Source organism: Pholis gunnellus (genome assembly GCF_910591455.1).
Source record: "Pholis gunnellus genome assembly, chromosome: 4".
Lineage (NCBI taxonomy): Eukaryota > Metazoa > Chordata > Actinopteri > Perciformes > Pholidae > Pholis > Pholis gunnellus.
In genome coordinates, this window is record NC_136530.1 from 22,008,329 (window position 1) to 22,025,834 (window position 17,506).

Consider the following 17,506-nt stretch of genomic DNA (forward strand, 5'->3'; position numbering starts at 1 on the left):
CATGGATTTACCAAAGGCTCGTCACCAAAGAGCTTCACTTAGTGACAGCAAATCTCAACATGCCACTACCTTAACTATTCTCTTTACTTAGGGGAAGACAGGCATTTGAAAACTCTAATTCTCCTTTCCTTGTGTGCATGTCTTTGTTATGAGCGCTTGGGGGGAAAGGTACCTGTAGAAATGATCTGGAAGCAGCTCTCAGAGGCTGCTGTTTTAATTTGTGATTCTACGTTAGTGGAGTTTAAGTTCATGCAGGTATTCTACAACTGCTTTCTCAGGAGCAAGGAGTCAAGACACAGAGCGGGAGAGGGATCATGAGGTTGAGAATAATCAGTCAGGATTCAATAAACAGCAGCAGGATGAAGCACATTCACAAACATCTGTAATTGTGTCACTTCACCACCAACCAAAGCACGGAGGGAAAACTCAAAATACAGCAACAGATGTGCTTGTGGTTTGACCGCAATCAGTGGAGACAAAGGAGTCAGAGGGTGTTAGTCCCTTGATGTCCACCAGGGGGGTAACAATGGCCTCTTACGATGCATCACACTACCTGGTGAAATGAAGCCAGCGGATTATGATTTATTTGCAGTGATACAGATCAGATTGGAGTGTGAGTGTGTGTGTGCAGTCAAAATGCACCTGGGTCTGTTATTTGGTTTTAAGAAGAATTGATGCAGAAAAAAAACCTGTATGAGGATCGAGGATACTCTGCTGATGTCTGCTGAAAACACAAAAGGAGAGGAAGATGAATCATTAGTTACACTCTTCAAACATAAAAATACATCTCAAAGATTTACATAAGAAGACAAACTATGACAGAATGAGAGGAAAGACAGCTGCAACAGCTTTAAAGTACACAAAGAGAGACAGTTATCAAGTCACGTTTAAGTGTCAGATATGTTTTTTAGCAGTAGATGAGTAAATAAGGGATCCGATATGAGCTGAGGCAGCGAGGTGTGCAGCGGACACACAACCTGAACATTTTTGAACTTTTATTCATTTCTAACCTGATGAAGACGGTTCTACTTTGTGCACTAAATGGCCAGAAGCATGTGGACATCCAAACAATAAACCCAAATATCAATCAACATGTGATTACTACACCATGATCATTACTGAGATCATTACTGAGGACCAACACTGATGTTGGGTGATCAGGTCTGGCTCCGGTTCATCCTCAAGGTGTTGGATGGGGGTTGAGGTCAGAAGAGCTCTGTGGAAAGTTCCTCCACACCAACCTGGGGAAACAATTTCTTTATTGTGTAAAACATCACCGTGTGATGTCACATGGAGATTTCCCTTCATCTGAGCTAAAGGGCCCCCGAACCAGGAACGACTGCTTACATTTCCTGCACAAACCTCTGAGCACCTTTTTTTTTAGTTATTGCAGCCCACAAAATTGGTTAATTGAGTGAACTGGAATATAATTTCCAAAAATGAACGAATCAATGATGTAGAGCTAACAAAATGATGAAAATAAACCACTTCAGTGCAGTCCTGCATGTACAGCGGATTGCAAATGCGCTTTTTTAATAATCTTTTTTTGAAAAGCATCATCTTTTATAACGATCCGTGCGCGTCTTAATCTAATCAAACAGTGCCCTCCTATGGCTTAATTGGGTAATCTACATTTTAATGCTCACAACGCCACCAATACCCCTGCTGGTAATTGAATGTCTACTTGTTCTCCGGCTCAGTGAGTGACATTGATGAAGCACAGAGGGCGAGAGTTCGTTGCCACAACACTATTACAGTTAGAGAACAGCGGCAGGCGTGGAGGTAATGATCGGACTGCCAGCTCAGCTGCACCGAGGAGAAAAAACACATCCGAGACGAGGGAGAGCTGCAGCGAGAAACACAGAACAAACATGCTGATCTGCTGTTCTGATCTCGAAGCGTTTGCTTCTCTGTTTATCTCATGAGGCTGATTTGGATCCAGAGCAGGACGGAGGAAACAACAAAGAAGATGTTGAACTGACAGAGGAAGAAAAACAAGCAGATTTAAAAGAAAAAAAAGCAGAGAAAGAGAATGTGTTGAGGGAGGACAAAAGTTTTCAGAGGGCTGGTGGGGAGCGATTACTGAGAAAAATCTAAACTTATTCCTTCATTACAGTGTGTGAAGCCAGAGGCTAGACTGAGGTCTATACAGTCTCATTGAATTATTGATCACTGTAGCCCAGCGCACACGCACACACACACACACACCACACACCACACACAGTCTCTGCTACATCAAGGCTGTTTTTTCTGCAGGAGGGTGTGTGTGTGTGTTTGTAAGCTGCAGGAGTGTGTATGTCGTGTTTTGATGACTGAGTGCATGCTAGGTTTGCGTGTGTGTGTGTGTGTGCGTGAGACTTGTTTTCATGGGCATGCTTCTTCAAATGTACAAAGTGGTATCAGTCCATCTCTAAAGCCCGAAGTGTTTGAGCCCGTTCTGAATGGCCACCGGTCGTTGCAGGAAGCGGACGCGCTTGTTGGATTGGCGGCGGAGGAGAGTTAGGGATGCAGACTCTTCTGACTCCAGCCTCACTGAGACGTGAGAGGACACGGTTCCAGGCGATCCAACAAGCACTTCTTTTGAAGCGTGCTGAGCCCTCAGGGGGGCAGTAGCGGAGGCCTAGAGGTTAGAGAAGCGAGCTTGTGCACCGGTTCAATCATCCCCCCCCGGGACCAGCAGGATGAGCAAGGCCCTTGATCCCAACTGCTCCAGTGGAGCTGCTCCGTGGCCACCAGGTCGGACTGTGGTTGTGCTGGAAGGCTTCCAAGTGATCAGGGCGGTCCTGGAAAAGTGAGCTTTGCTCTCAGTGAAACTCCCCCCTGAATACATAAAGGCTAAGTTTTACACATATATGTGATGGTATGATGATGAAGAGGTTGATGATCAGCTGACGTAGACCTACTAGGTACTGCACAGCGATACAGTAGCAGCCTAGCTAGGGTAGCGTGTAGTGTATGTATTTTCAGATGATTTTACAAAAATACACAGAGTCAGATGTTTAGAAGGTTATGCCGGCAAAAAAATCCTTAGTTGCCAAAACAAAATATTACTTACAATCTTTTTTAAATCGAACTACTAATTTAAAAGTCCATCACGTCTTCTTTTTCAGGTTAGACGTTTTGTCGAATCATTTCATCAGAAATTGACACTTTTTAGTCTTTGTGCAACTAAAGGTCTTTTCTTCTTCTTAACTAGCTTAATGTAACATGATTCTGAGCCAAATGTGTGGTTGATATGCATATATGATGCTTGACAGGATTTTGAGACCATTACTCCTCAAACGTGGAAGAAAGTTTACTTTTAAGGGTATAAATATGACAACATATGTTATTTCTGGATATAAATCATTTCCGGAGTTCTGGGCTCTGTGTGCTCTACGTATTCTGGTATATTCTGGTATATCTGTGTGTTTGCAGGCACTTAAATATGTGTGAAGAGTTCCTATATTTCAGGCTGTTGCTCCCCGCAGACGAAGTCCTCGCTGGTTCTCTGATAGAGATGTCAGACACATGAAACAGCTCCTCCACCGCATGATCAGAGAGGAACGAGGGAGGGAGGGAGGTTAAAAATGAATGGACAAACGAACAGAAGTCAGAAAGACGGAGAGGGAGAGGGAGAGGGAGAGGGAGAGAAGCAAACATGAGTTTGAATTGATGAAGGGTGGAGGAGGTGGAGGGTCGGAGGCTGGTGTGAGTGTACAGCTCCAAAAACACACAGAGAGAAAGAGATAAAGAGAATGATAGAGTGGCCTCTGAAAAGCAGAATGAGATGTCTGGAGTGGGGGGAAAAAATGAATGAGGAGAAAACAGAGTCCAAACAAAGAGAAATGTGCTCCAGTAGCAGCCCCTGCCGGTCAAACAGTGAACTGAAGATGATCAGTCTGTCGGAGGTTCGTGTTCACACTGCCCACTAAAAATGACAAAGTTCAGACGCTTCACTGGCTTTAGTTGTATTGATGCGTTTTACACACATGCAGGGTGAAAAACATGGGAATCAAAACATCTCTCCCTGCCCCTCTCTGAAGAAGTGGGCGATAAATCAATCAGATATGGATCAGGTTTGGAGAAGCAAGAACTGCGGCCACATTAACATTATGCAGACACCAGTTTCCACTCAAGAACTGGTATAAAACCAGGTCACGCTGTAAGGATGTGAGCTTTTTACGCACACTGACTGACCGGGGGAACTGCTGGTCTAATAATGAAATATTAATTTGTCACTGCAGCCATAGAGAAGCAAGCTGAAATATTGTTTCTCACAGGACCAGGGCATACAAAAAACCTGACAAACTACAAAAACACACCTGTGTGTGGGCGTAATTACTCCAAAGATGATCTGACTGACAGCAGCGGGAAAAAGTGAAATTTGTTCATATTGTTGGCCAATTTGACTGCCTGTGATTTCTGCAGTTTACACAGCAGTCTGAGACAGTAACAAGCACATTTATAAACCGAGTTTTGATTCAGTTATTACACTTTAGTGTGCTCAGTTGTATTAGTGTTATTCACTATAGAGACATTACTTTGTTACCGTTTCCCTTATGTTCAGCCGATGATGGTAATTTATCTTCTAAAAACGATATCATGAGTGAAAAGTCCCAAAACTACACACTCCCATATATATATACTATATACTCAACTATTCACATGTTAAATGCTTTTTTTACATTTGAAAAACCACATTTTGAATGTATCACACTGAAAGGACTTTCAAATGTCATGTCAGATGATGTATGTATGTTTTCACATTTCTTCAACATTCCACCTGTAAAATGTCCAAACCACATGTGGTCATATGATGTAATATGAGGTTTCACATGTGATAGGTTTATGAGATTTATAAAATGCAGATGCCTTACGAATCTGATGAAAGAATGCACATGAATATCTCTGTGTCTTGAACATTTAGTCATGCACCAACACAGCACCTGGCCCCAGGAGTGTAAACACAGCCAGGACAGCGGGAGGGAGGCAGATCTGTATTCAGTACAGGTATCCAAGTGCATGCCTCTGTGTGTGTGTGTGTGTGTGTGTGTGTGTGTGTGTGTGTGTGTGTGTGTGCCCCTCTCTCCCCGGGGCGTTGCGTAGCCGCGCTGTGAGGACGGGATCTTTTATCTTGGCTGACGTCCCAATCAATCAGCCAGACACTGATGGAGACCCAGGGTGCCCACACACTCCTCACACACTCCTCACTCACACACACATCTGGAGCTCTTAACCCTTTCCTATCTGTCCTTTGTCGAACAGCAGCCTCTTTGTTCACAGAGTCAGGACGGAGGTCTTTGTCAGGTGCCAATTGTGTGTCTGTGCTCCCACCTTTAACACGCACACACATGCATCCATACCTACATCACCAACAGTGGACTATCACGCTACTCCAAACAAGTGTGGTCCTCGGGGGGGGGGGGATCCTGGTAAAATCTTTAATGATGTCCTTTGTTAAATCTGACGGGGGGAATAAAGTAATGTAAACAGCTCACAGAGGTCACGTCAGATGAACAACAAGAAGCATTTTTCAGTTATAAAACGGTCTGAATGTGATGTTTTTAAAGAGGTCACGTCACCTACACTGTCTCAAACTGCAGGGTCATGGGTGCAAAACAGTTCAGTAGTTGTTAAAATGGGACAAAATTGCTACTGTATGTCCATGTGTTGGTAAAGTCCAATCATGATTTTGGAAAATTAGATACCCTCTCTCTCTCAAAGTCCAGAGAAGTAAGTTAAGTCATCAAGTGACATCAAGGATAAAGTGTGAAAATGCTCCATAGACAATGAATGGGAATGAAACTCACATACCATACCATTCCCCTGGGGGCTCTCAGTATCATCTTCCCCAGAAGCCCAAGACCATCGCAGGTAAAGATCCCCTTATCATGGAGGTATTTAAGGGAGAGGACTTCAAATACACACACTGCCACGTTGAAAAAAAACTTAATGAGAGCGGTATTTTTTTTTAAACGGTTACAAATGAATTATTGTTGAACTCACAAAGGGTTCAAAGACTGATGCCAAGTGCTGCTGTTTAGAATATGGACCTATAAATGGATTGAATCACAGATTTACTTTGACTCTTTATGACTCTAAGGTAACGGGACAGGAGTTTTGGGGAGTAGGTGAATGAAAAGAGTCCGAGGGAGACCAGGTCGGAGGATGTGTTGGAGGTGCACTAATGTACTGACAGAAAATTGAAGATGACATCACCAATAACTGGCTCAGTCCTGGAAAGACTTCTCTTTATCGCCACTACCTTTTACAAAGAAGAAACTTTGAGCTGTCTTTCTTTTCAAACAGATTTATCAATTTGAACAGAAATGGACGCTCTTCCTCTCCAACAATCCTTCTCCTTTCCTCCCGACAATGACAGCTATTTCATGTGCTATTAGTCTCTTAGGTATCATCATATCGGGTGCGGTGGGATGGACGTTACAGTAGCCATACATCAGCCACAACAGGCCTCATTAAGTAACTGGCACCTGCTACCTACAGAGACCAATTAGATCAGCGGGAGCAATGGGATGTAATCTCTCTCGACCAGGATCCGGCACATCACAATTTAATCACTTCAGTCCGCTCATTAATGATGATGAGGGTGAGGAAGCTGAGGCTGAAGCAACTTTGTTCTTTGTTCTCCCGTGTGGCTGATAATGAACGGGCAAGGTGGGGGAGGTCTGGTTTCAAAACGAGTGCAAAGAAATTAAACGACGTAACTTTTACAAAATAGAGAAAAACATGGACACTGCAGCTGTGGCTTAAACCATTGGTTAAAAATGTACACACATTGCGTGTTGTAAATGTTATACTCTTGTCACGTCAGGTGTTGCAACAGTAACGGAAGCAGGGCTCGACGAATATTCAACTCGGGTTGATTAATTGAGACACAATAAGCATTCAAGAGAAAATTTCTATGTTTTTTTGTTCAATTTAGTTAGTAAAACCTTAAGACCTTCCGATCGTCTGGGGCCGCTAACAAACCGAGGGCCCTTGCACCTCCTGGATTTGGACAGGCGAATCACAACTGTTCATCTACATGCGTGAGAACATGCGGGGTTGCCACGTGGGGATAACAGGCTGTTATGCCGGGAATGAGCCAGAAATTCGTCCCCATTTCCATGAGGGAGGAGAACGCCGAGATTATTTACATTTTCTACCCTTTCAACGGCAGCAACTGTGAGTAAACCAGGTTTTTGTCAGTATGTTAGCAGAGCAGCTCTAGCAGCAACAGGTCCGTGCATGTGTTTCTGCTACACGAATTCTGCATGTCACAGCTGCAATATGAAGGGCCGCCCTAAAGTCCTAAACCCAGTCTCTAGTTTAGCAAAGCATTTAGAGACTGACCTGGAAGTCTACATTCACAGCTTTTGTTGCACAGCCCATAGTGGCCATTCGAAAAACTGCAGCATATTACTGCCAAAACCACATTTTTACATTTCTGTTTGTGTGCAGGTCAAACAAAGATGATACATCAGGCTTTTCCAGTCAGTTTTAAAGGTGTCGATATGTCTTATTTAACTTTGGACAGAGCCAGGCTTGCTGTATCCCCCTGCTACCAGGCTTTATGCTAAGCTAGGCTAACTTCATCTTAAATCCATTGTGCATTTCCAAAATCTTGAAGTATTTCTTTGAAGCTTTTTCTTCAAAAGATTCAACTTTCAGCATTCAGTTTCTGTTAGGTGAAAAACCGGCTTGAAAGCTGCATGATAATGTTGTTTATTTTATTTTATTTCCCTCAATCCCAGCGGGCCAGAGTGGACCAGCAGGAGACCGTAAACTCACAGAGTATGGACTTCAGGTTGGAGTGGAAAACATGAAAATCAAATCAATGAAGCGTGCGCACACACACACACACACCTTTATGTTACGCGGCTCTCTTTATTCCCTCTGGTGTCAGTTGTTGGCTTCATCCAGTTTCATGGTGCAGTGTGTTGCAAAGGAACATTCAGCTCTCGTCATCCATCTTATTCAGTCAGATGAGGATCTGGAGACAACAGTTTATTTCTTTTCGTGGGTTTGTATTTGTATCAGACTGTGGAGGGGAAAAAAAAAAGTTTGAAAAAAATTGAACCAGAATTAAGTGGATTGCAGTAATCAGCCTTCGTTTCAACGTGCAAAGAAACTACAGCATTGGTTAATAGATGAAGAGTAGCCTAATATGTGAGAACTATTACGATTTGATGGTTTTCGAGGGTTCTTGGGTCAAAGACCCCCGAAGACCCCTCATATTTTGCAAAATGTATGACAAGCAGCAGTCATTCTAAAGTTAAAGGCACTTCTGCATCTTGATGGCTTCAGTTGTCTCGTTTGACCGATGGCAGGAGGCCCACACAGGCCAAGTCCATATATTTGGGTCTTGTTTTCTCCGTTTACATTCCCCATCCGCCCTTCTCCCCCATCCTAGTTTTCTCCCTCTCTCCCCTCCCTCCCCTGCAGCCTGGAATGAATTTGCCCGGTCATGTAGAGCCGTGTCAGAGCGAGGCGAAGCTGGCAATTCATCACCCTGTGCTGCCTGCCTGTCACTGCTCCTCCGCGCTCTTTTCTGTGTGTGTAGGACGGCTGTTTGCCTGCTGTCAGAGCTCCTCACCACCACCATGTGCCCCCCCCCCGTCCCCTCAGGACCCCCAGTAAAGACTGAGAGAGGCCCCTCGCTCTCCTCCTCCGCTCTGACAGCTCCCTGCGGACGCCTGGATGGATGGAAGGAATCAAGACAGGGAAGTAGGGTAAGGTAGAAGGGGGGAAAGGGACCCAATTATCCCAGAATGCAGAGGTAGGTGGTGTTTAAATCAGGCGGTGTGACCCCTGACCTCAGCAGTCCATTGGCGGGAGAGTGAGGTGCTTTAGCAAGAGTGAGGTGCTTTAGCAAGCTTTCCTTGCTGCAGGAGCGGCAAGGAAAGCTAATGGAGCTCCATTTTACCATCATCTCTTCCTTGAGGCGTGGCGGCCCTGCAGCGCTGCACAGATTAGCCATTAGCCCCCATAAAAGCACCGCAAGCCCCACTGAAGCTGTCTCTCAAGACCATTAAGATGCCAGAAATCTCCCGCAGAGACACAGACACACGGCGGACACACATCCAGCAGCCGAGCGGCTCATTTGAAGCCCCATTAGGGAGCCCGGCGCTGCAAAACCACAGCTTAACTGACTGGATGAAGCCACTTTACTGATAGCACGCAGAACTGAAGGGAAAATGAGTTTACAGATAATTTACTGCCACTTTTCTTCTCACACTCTCCAGACGGACACCGGGACGTGATGAGAACAAATGACTGAGAATCAAATGCACGGCATGAACCAGGAAAGAGGGGGGTGCAATTTAACATCACGTTTATTAGACGGAAGAACTGGAGAGAGCGAGGCACTACGGTTCCCCCCTGAGAACAAAAAGGTGTAATACACTGTAAAACAAAAAGAAAGAAAAGAAACCGTAAGTCATTTCACTCTGAGACTGAGACCTGAATTAGATTTTCTTGAATACTGATTTCACCCAAGAATACCGAGGCAGGGCAGGGCTGAGTCAAGACCAAGACCATAATAGTCCAGGGCACACACTGACGCACTTACATGAAAAACACACTAGGGACAGCTTTGCTTGGGACCATTGTTTTCGGTAGAATATAGTTTGTCCCTGGGAAGAACCTCTTTTTTATTTTTACAATTCTAACATGTAACTGAAGCATTCTGGTGCACTACCAATCTATTCTATATGTATCTTTATTTTAGCTACTGGGTTATTATTCCTTGAAAGAGGTCAATACAACATCAACTGGAACACAGTACAATATATTCAACGCGTTTGTTAGGCCTGGTTTCATAAAAACCACACAGGGTACCTTTAAACTCAGACACGTTTCACACAGAGCACTGAAGCCACAATGTGTGGGGGTAACATCGCTGCTTCTCTCGAGCATTGCTGCTGCAGCACAGCGGTGAAGCCTGTCGTGCATCAAGACACTGTCGCTGTACGTTTCCCTGCCTACTAGTTACCAATTCACAGGCACCTCTTTACTGCACAAACGTCTGCCTCGTCAATTTGGAAAATGTATTTGGCACGTCAGCCAAAAAAAAAGTTAAAGTTAGCTCACTTAAAGTCAGAGTTGATATGGTGAAGATAACATTGCTAGATGAAAAGAGCTTACCTCAGTTTACCTTACTTGCAGGTTATGCTGTACACATGTGGTTGATGAGGATCCAGCATCGAGACCAGGTGTGTTGAGTGAGCTGTGTGAGTTTACCAGGTGAGGCTCGGAGGGAGATACAAGCATGCAAGAGGGAACCTCGGGCGTCGAGTTTCGAATATGACAAAATTACTCCAGAATTTGTGGAAACCGGTACAATTATTTTGCACTTGTCTTTATTTAGCTTTAGTTGTATTTCTCGTAGTGTTTCTGATGGAGTCGGGCCTCTTCATAGCATCGTGTCCGTGCTCCTGGATCTCAACTAATGCAATTAACACGGAGAGTCAATCTGACTATTACCGGAAAATGTCATCAAATTAAAGACTCGACTACAGATAGAGGTGACTTGATAAGACAGAGATGTTTTTGCAGTGTAGCAGCAGCCTCAGGCGTGGATTAAACCCGGAGCCACTTATCATTTATTGTTTCTGACTTAATGCGAGTTCAGCGGCAGAAATTGCTTTAGAAAAAAAAATGCTGCCTTAATGTTAAAAGCATGATGTGCCACATAAAGCAGAGTGACGAAAAAACATCATAAAACACAATCAAGACGCTGCAGAAACCAAAGCGTACATAAAAAAACCTTTATTATTGTTGTAAGGTAAGATTGACAACAACATGCTTTTACCACAATAAAAAATAAAAAGATATTGCACTGGTTTTACTCTAGCAATGTTTTTTTTTCTCTCTCTTGACGTCTTTCTCAAGCTTCCTCCTCCTCCTCATCATCGCTCTTTAAAGACAAACACAAAACACTGCCCTCGTCTGCAAGAGTCACGTCCATGAAAGGCGGTTGGACCCCGTCAGACAGATACGAGCTTAACGGACTGCACATTGAAACATCACTGAATCTCATGTAACGTGGTTCAGAGTGTGTGTGTGTGTGTGTGTGTGTGTGTGTATTAGTGGTAATAAGGCTTCACCTCGTCATACCCAAAGTCACATGTTCTGAATCATCGATGTGCCTCATAGACAGAAGCTGGTTACTCTACATGCTCAGAGTCAGAGGCGTACGGAAGCTTATCAGTGGCAAACACCACCACTGATAAGCTTCCATGATTTGATATCCGGTAGCAGGCAGGGACAGAGTCTTCTGCACACGTTTTCAACGCTCAAAATCCTGATTTGGTCCACGCTCAAACTAAGTTTCAACTTTCAGTCTGGAGAGTTTGCCACAGCCGTTTTGACAGGACTCACTAACATGTAAGGAAGTTAATTAACGTCGTAACTACAGTGTGAGAACGGTAGTTCACAGAGTATTGTTGACGGTCCAGCACTGGGAGCTGGAGTCAAATGATCAGGAGAGATTTATGATCTTGAGTGCTTCGTTTTTTTTGATCAGATGGTTTTTGATTTTAAATTCTGTTTCAGAAAATGTGTTCTTGAGATGTTTGTGTTGTACGATGGTTAACATTTGAGAAATTTCACAACTAAAAATGTGTCTGTACCGAAACGTGCGTATCGTATTGGCACAAACGTTACTAATGAGCAGCAAGCTCGCTAAAACTGGTGCCACACGTGCTCTCCAATCCTGACTTCCAATTTGACTTCTCAGCTGGCTAACGAACATCTGCCAACGAACATCCGTAGCGACGCGGTTTGCGGGCCTCTGCCAGAGTGCAGCAGAGGTGCATGATGGGTAAACACAGGCTGGAGGTCGAACAAACTGCTAATAATGTATCTGCTGAACCGACCGGACCGGGACTGGACGGGGGAGCCTGTGGGAGCATGGGTAGTGTTTGTGTTGGCCAACCTGACCCTACATATGTGTGTGTGTGTGTGTGTGTGTGTGTGTGCGCGGTCAACAGGCTCAGGGCTTGAGATTAATGACTCCACCAGGGAACCTGACACATGCTTCACTCTCCAGCAGATGGCTGGACCATCATGTTTACACACGGGAGAAGGTGTGTGTGTGTACGTGTGTGTGTTGGTATGTATGTGTATGTTAAAAATGTCAGTGGAGACGGGGAAACTGGCACCGCCACATTAGATGGCACAAGTATTGATCTGAATGTGTGTGTGTGTGTGAGGCAGCAGTCCATGTAGCACTAATAGCAGCCAGCTGAGAGCAGATGGACTGGTGTGTGTGTGTGTGTGCGATTACACACACACACACACACACACACACACACACACACACACTCAGCTTCCAATTACACACAGAAAATCACAACTGCAGCTGCAGTCGACGGCGCTTTAATCACAATGCAAAACTGTGACAGCCTGAAGAGATTAAAGCGTCGATCGCGACTCCAACCGAAAGATTTTTAGTGACAAAACTATTGAGCGAGAAACCAAATTTCAGGATTTAATAATGAATTAGTCAGGATTCGAGAGCACAGAGGGACAAATCCATTAAGCAACCAGCGACGAGGTACTGATATCCGATTGGTTGGTATCCTACATCAACCACTATTTGTTTCTTTTCGATAAGTACCACTTAAAACGATGTAATGGGAGATGCAGTTTCTTGTAAATTATCACCACACACACACATATCTGTGATGAGCTCAAATTCAGCTGACAATATTGGCCCTGTTCAAGTCTTAGTTCTTAGTTCAAGATAAGATTTTGGGAGCCACCAGTTTGAAATCAGCGCTCAGATTTTGAACATTTGAGCACAAAGTATCAACATCTCTTTAATTCCACAACCTCGTGCACTCGCTGGTTTCTGAGAAGGTGGAGTTCAGCAGGAAAACACTTGGTTTCTAGGTTGAACCGGAGAAAAGCGGTAAAAGAGGAAACCTTTTGCTTGGTTTCCTCTTCGATTGTCGTTGAATCTGAAACCTTACAGTCGATCACAATTCTGTCGTCGATTGCTCCAAGACTTCTTCAGTGCTTACGAATCTGAGCTGCAGTCCAGTTTCGGCTCTCTCGTCTCCTGTTCCTGGTGAAACCGCGCTAAGAGGCAAGACGCTAACGTGGTCGGTTAATCGACGAATCTACTCAAGTCTGACGCCACCAAAGACGGATCAGCCGTCGGCTTCCCGACCGCCTGGATTGGCCAAAAGCATACTGCGGATAGACGGGAGGTGCTTCCTCCCAACAGAGGAACTCTGATGTGTTCCACAGACACACACACATGCCTGTTAACACACATCTGGACAGCGCACGAGAGAGAACCGGAGATGGTCTTTCCGCACGTCCTCCACCACAGGTTAACCTCTTCCGTCACACAGCTAAATATTATTAACACACCACATTTACGATCCGGAGTGACCTCAACACGCTGTTGGTAATTATCATCGCCTGTCAGAGGAGGTTTGATTGCTACAGGCAACAAGTTCCATCAAACGAAACAAACACATAGATATAAAACAACAACATGTAAACATATCACAGAGATTGCCACAGTCAGTGTTGGCGTCAGTTTAACAGTGTCCTTTAAACTGAGCCTGAAAGCTCGTCATTTAACTGAAATCGGTGAGCACGCGAGCCCAGTAGAGACACAGAACACTGAAGGAGGTTAAGTTCACCTGAAGCTCATGAGAGGGACACCAGTGGACTCACACCAGGGCTGGGCTCGGTGCGCGTTCAATGAAAGGTGATGTTCTTAAAAATGTCTAAGAAACCAACAGGAACAAACTAAAACTTCTTTTTCTTTTTTCTCGCTTTTCAAATGTACAGTAGGAATCAGAGAAGAGTTCAGGATGACACAGACGAAATTAAAGGTGGTATATCCAAGAAAAAGAAAAACACGAGGAGTTGATTTTAACAGGCTAACTGCGTTTAGGTTTTTACCGAGCGAAGCAGGAGTGAGCTCCAACCCAACACTCAGCCGTCAAACATCCCCACCGGCTTCTCCTTTGCACCATTTTTTTTTGTCTTTTTCATTTGACAGTTGAGATAAAAGATTTGTGCGAAGCCTGACGCAGACACGTGCAGAGCCCGGCCACATACACAGGTAGCAGGGTGTCCTCAACAAAGGTAATCCTAAAACACACACACACACACACACACACACACACACACACACACACACACACACACACACACACACACACACACACACACACACACACACACACACACACACACACACACACACACAGGGTATAAAACAGATGCACAACAGAACTTTAAATATTCTTATATATATATACATATATATATATATATATATATATGTACTGTATGTATGTACACACATAACCATGCACATATCAATGAACACTCTCTCCCCCCCACACACACACACACACACACAAAGTAAAGTCTGATGACTTTACAGGATCAGAGGCAAAAAGAAAACACAGCAAGTTGGTCCAGATACCAAAATAAAACGAGCGCAGCCTTCAGAGGCTGATGGAGCTAGAAATAAAAAGGCGGCGGTCCAAACAGAACAGCGTTTCTAAAACGACCACAGTCGGTCTGAGCGTGCTCAGTTTGGATTCTTCAGCTGAATGTTGGTGAAGCTTTTTGGAGGTGTGTGCGGGCGACCAATGGAATCAGGTGTGCATTCAAATCCTTGGCTTCATTTCAAGTTTCGGAGTTAAAACATATCCGGTAAGCCTGGCTGCTAACGGTGGCATAAAAGTGAACCACAACTATGAAGACTCATTGAATGCATTTAGTTTAGCTTTCAGCATTTCTAGGAAACTAATTAGCTGCAGCTTGGACTACAAGTAAAATGAGACAGCTCACAGCTTTCCAAATGTTTAAAAATCAATTTGGAAAGAATTGAATCAGATTGCATGAACCCTATTGTTCATTGTAATGGATACGTTCGTAGAGCTGGGCCTTCGGAAAAACGCATTCAAAAACTAGGAAGGGACGGCGCTGCAGCGGGGTGAGGAGTGAGGAAAGTCGTTCCGAGTTAACGATCGAACTGCAGAATCAGTCGAAGTTCTGCGCCTGAGCGCGGACTCGATAAATCAGCACAAACACTAATCTAATCCAGCACTGACATTCCAAGGAATCTCTTCAAATCACCGAACCATGTCTGGGATCTGAGCTCAGGGAATTCATCTCCCCTTGTGTGGGCCTGCGGCGTCGGATCAGCGGGGACCACAGCGAAGAGGAGAATCTAATTTGGCCTAGTTAGCTGGGTGCTGAGTGTACATTGGCGGTGCAGATTTAGTCCTATTAAAAACACTGTAATGCGTTTATACAGACTGCTAAACATACGCTGCACTTTATTGCTGAGACACAATCTTCTTCCATATTGTTGGGCAAGGAGGGGACGGGAGGAGGGAAAAGGGTGTGTGTTCAATAAGGCGCCCCCTGATCCGTTAGAGGAACATGCGTGGAGGTAATGAGGCCACACAAGCGTGATCGTGAGCGAGAGAGGTGTGTGCAAAGTGTCTGCGTCATATATTGGATGTCCACGGACCACCGAGCTCTTTATTTCTAGCCCCGAACATGTTTGCATAAAAATAAAAATAAAACGCCAACTCCTCGTGGCATTTAGTCTTAAATCAGGAACCAAATAATCAGGACACCAATATAACTCACATGAACACGAGGAGTACAGAACAGCTGGAATGGAACTAGGATTACCACATCTGTCTTTGCGTCTCGCTCTTTCTTTTGCTTTGAAAGTCTCTGATTGGTGCCAAGTTACTAATATGTCTTCCAAACATGCAGTTTGTGTGAGTTCTAAAACCTCAAGCCAGCACTAAGGTGTGTGATCTGTTTTGTTCTGGTACTTCTCGCTGCTACGTCTTCTTGCTGGTTGCTTTGTCTTGTTGCGCGGAGGCGGAGGCGGAGGCGGAGGCGGAGGCGGACACGGCGTTGGCAGTTGTCGTCTGGGGTTCGGAGCTCTTGCGCTGTGGCTCAGATGCTGCAGAGGAGCTTGGGTGAGTGTTGAGGGCAGGCTGAGCGGCTGCTGCGACCGGCCGCGGTGCAGATGCAGACGTAGCAGCGTTCTCCCTACATGCAGACCCTGATGTGGGCCTTTCTGGGACATCCTTGCGGGATGACGGCGGCAGGGCTGCAAAGTCTTTCTGGGTGGAGGGTTTGGGCGACCTCAGTGAGGGGGTTGGTGAGGCAACTTGCTCAGTTGTCTGTCTTGTTTGGGACTCCAAAGGGTGAGGGGACTGAGGGGTTGGGGGCTGTTTAGAGGGGAAGGAGAGGGGGCCAGTTGGTGTGACTTCTGGGGTGCCACCTGTGGATGGTTTCTGGTCCTTCTGGCTCTTGTCTGCGGCGGTGCTCAGTTTGACGGGACCCAGAACGCTCTTAGCTACTGTCGCAAGCTGGGACACAACTTTCTCCACGGCACTCTCAGGGACCGGAACTGGGGAGCTGGAACTGGAGCTGGAGCCAGAAGTGGACGAGGGCGACGCATTTAGACTCGCAGCAGCCGCAGCACAGAGTCTCCGGTTGTCTGCCTCCTTCTTCTCCTTGGGGATGCTAGGAGAGGAGCAGGAGGAGCGGGGAGTCTCTTGGCTGTCAGGAGTTTGGCAGTCAGTAGCACTGGTGGCAGTTCTGGAGTCTGTGCTATTCATGTTGGTTCTGCACTCTGCAGTATCTGTGGTGGTCGTGGTAGAGGGGACTGTGGTGCTAGGGCTGTCCAGGGTTTGGTCCTCTGCCCTGGGCTCTGATGGTGCAGTCTTCCCCCCGAGACTCTTTGAGCCCTGTGGAGGAGCTGGCTTGAGGAAAGTGTCCTTGCTGACTGAGATGAACGCACTGCCTGGGGTGGAGAAGGGAAGGGGGCCCTGAGTGGGTTTGGTGGTACCTCTCGGTTCTAGAACCTTCCTCTCTTGTTTTGCACTGTCTTCCGTAGATGAAGCAGACCGTGCGTCTTTTACTCCCAGAGAGGGGGTGCTCTGATCATGCTTCGTTTCTGCAAGAGAGGGGAGGGTGTGCGAGGGAGTGGGCCTGCCTATCTGGGTGGGCCCTGTGTGGGTGAAGGTGGCATGAGGGGTGCAGGGGGAGAGGCAGAGGGAGGGCAGGGTGCCTCCGGGGCCCGTTCTCACAGTGGTGGGCCTCAGCAGGGGAGGAGGGGTGAAAGTCGCCCCCCTGCGTCCGTCCTGGCTGTCCTCTGAGCCCTCATCCGTCTCGTCCTCAGACGAATCGACCTCGTGGATGGCGTCTTGCTTCTGGAGCGACTCCCTCCGCTCGGCTCTGTCCTGCCGGATGGCGGACAGTTTGTCCTTCAGCTTGCTCTTCCCGGGGGCCAGGCCCAGCGAGCCGGACACCGTGCTGAGGGCGCCGTCCCCTTCCTGACGCCCTAACTTCCTGGATGAGGAGGAGTGTTTCTGCAGGCTGCCCGTCTCCACGCTGCGTCCTGCTGAGGACAGCAGCCCCTCGCTGGCTGACTCCTGAAGGTTAGTGAGGAATAACACTCGTTCAGAATAAGGTGTTTGACAACCCGTACAAAACACTTAAAATGTCATTG

The 17,506-nt window shown here is 46.0% G+C and overlaps 1 protein-coding gene across 6 annotated transcripts in view; it reads right to left on the reverse strand.

Annotated features, from left to right (window-relative positions):
• Positions 1-10,737: 10,737 nt before the first annotated feature.
• The window catches only part of mast2 (microtubule associated serine/threonine kinase 2), a 149,347-nt gene continuing 142,578 nt past the window's right edge, over positions 10,738-17,506 (reverse strand). For all 6 annotated transcript variants that reach the window (XM_079157663.1, XM_079157662.1, XM_079157661.1 and 3 more), the window contains one exon: positions 10,738-17,429. In XM_079157663.1, the coding sequence (XP_079013789.1) occupies positions 15,825-17,429 (1,605 nt within the window). In that variant the 3' untranslated portion in view covers positions 10,738-15,824. The remainder of the gene's footprint in view (positions 17,430-17,506) is intronic.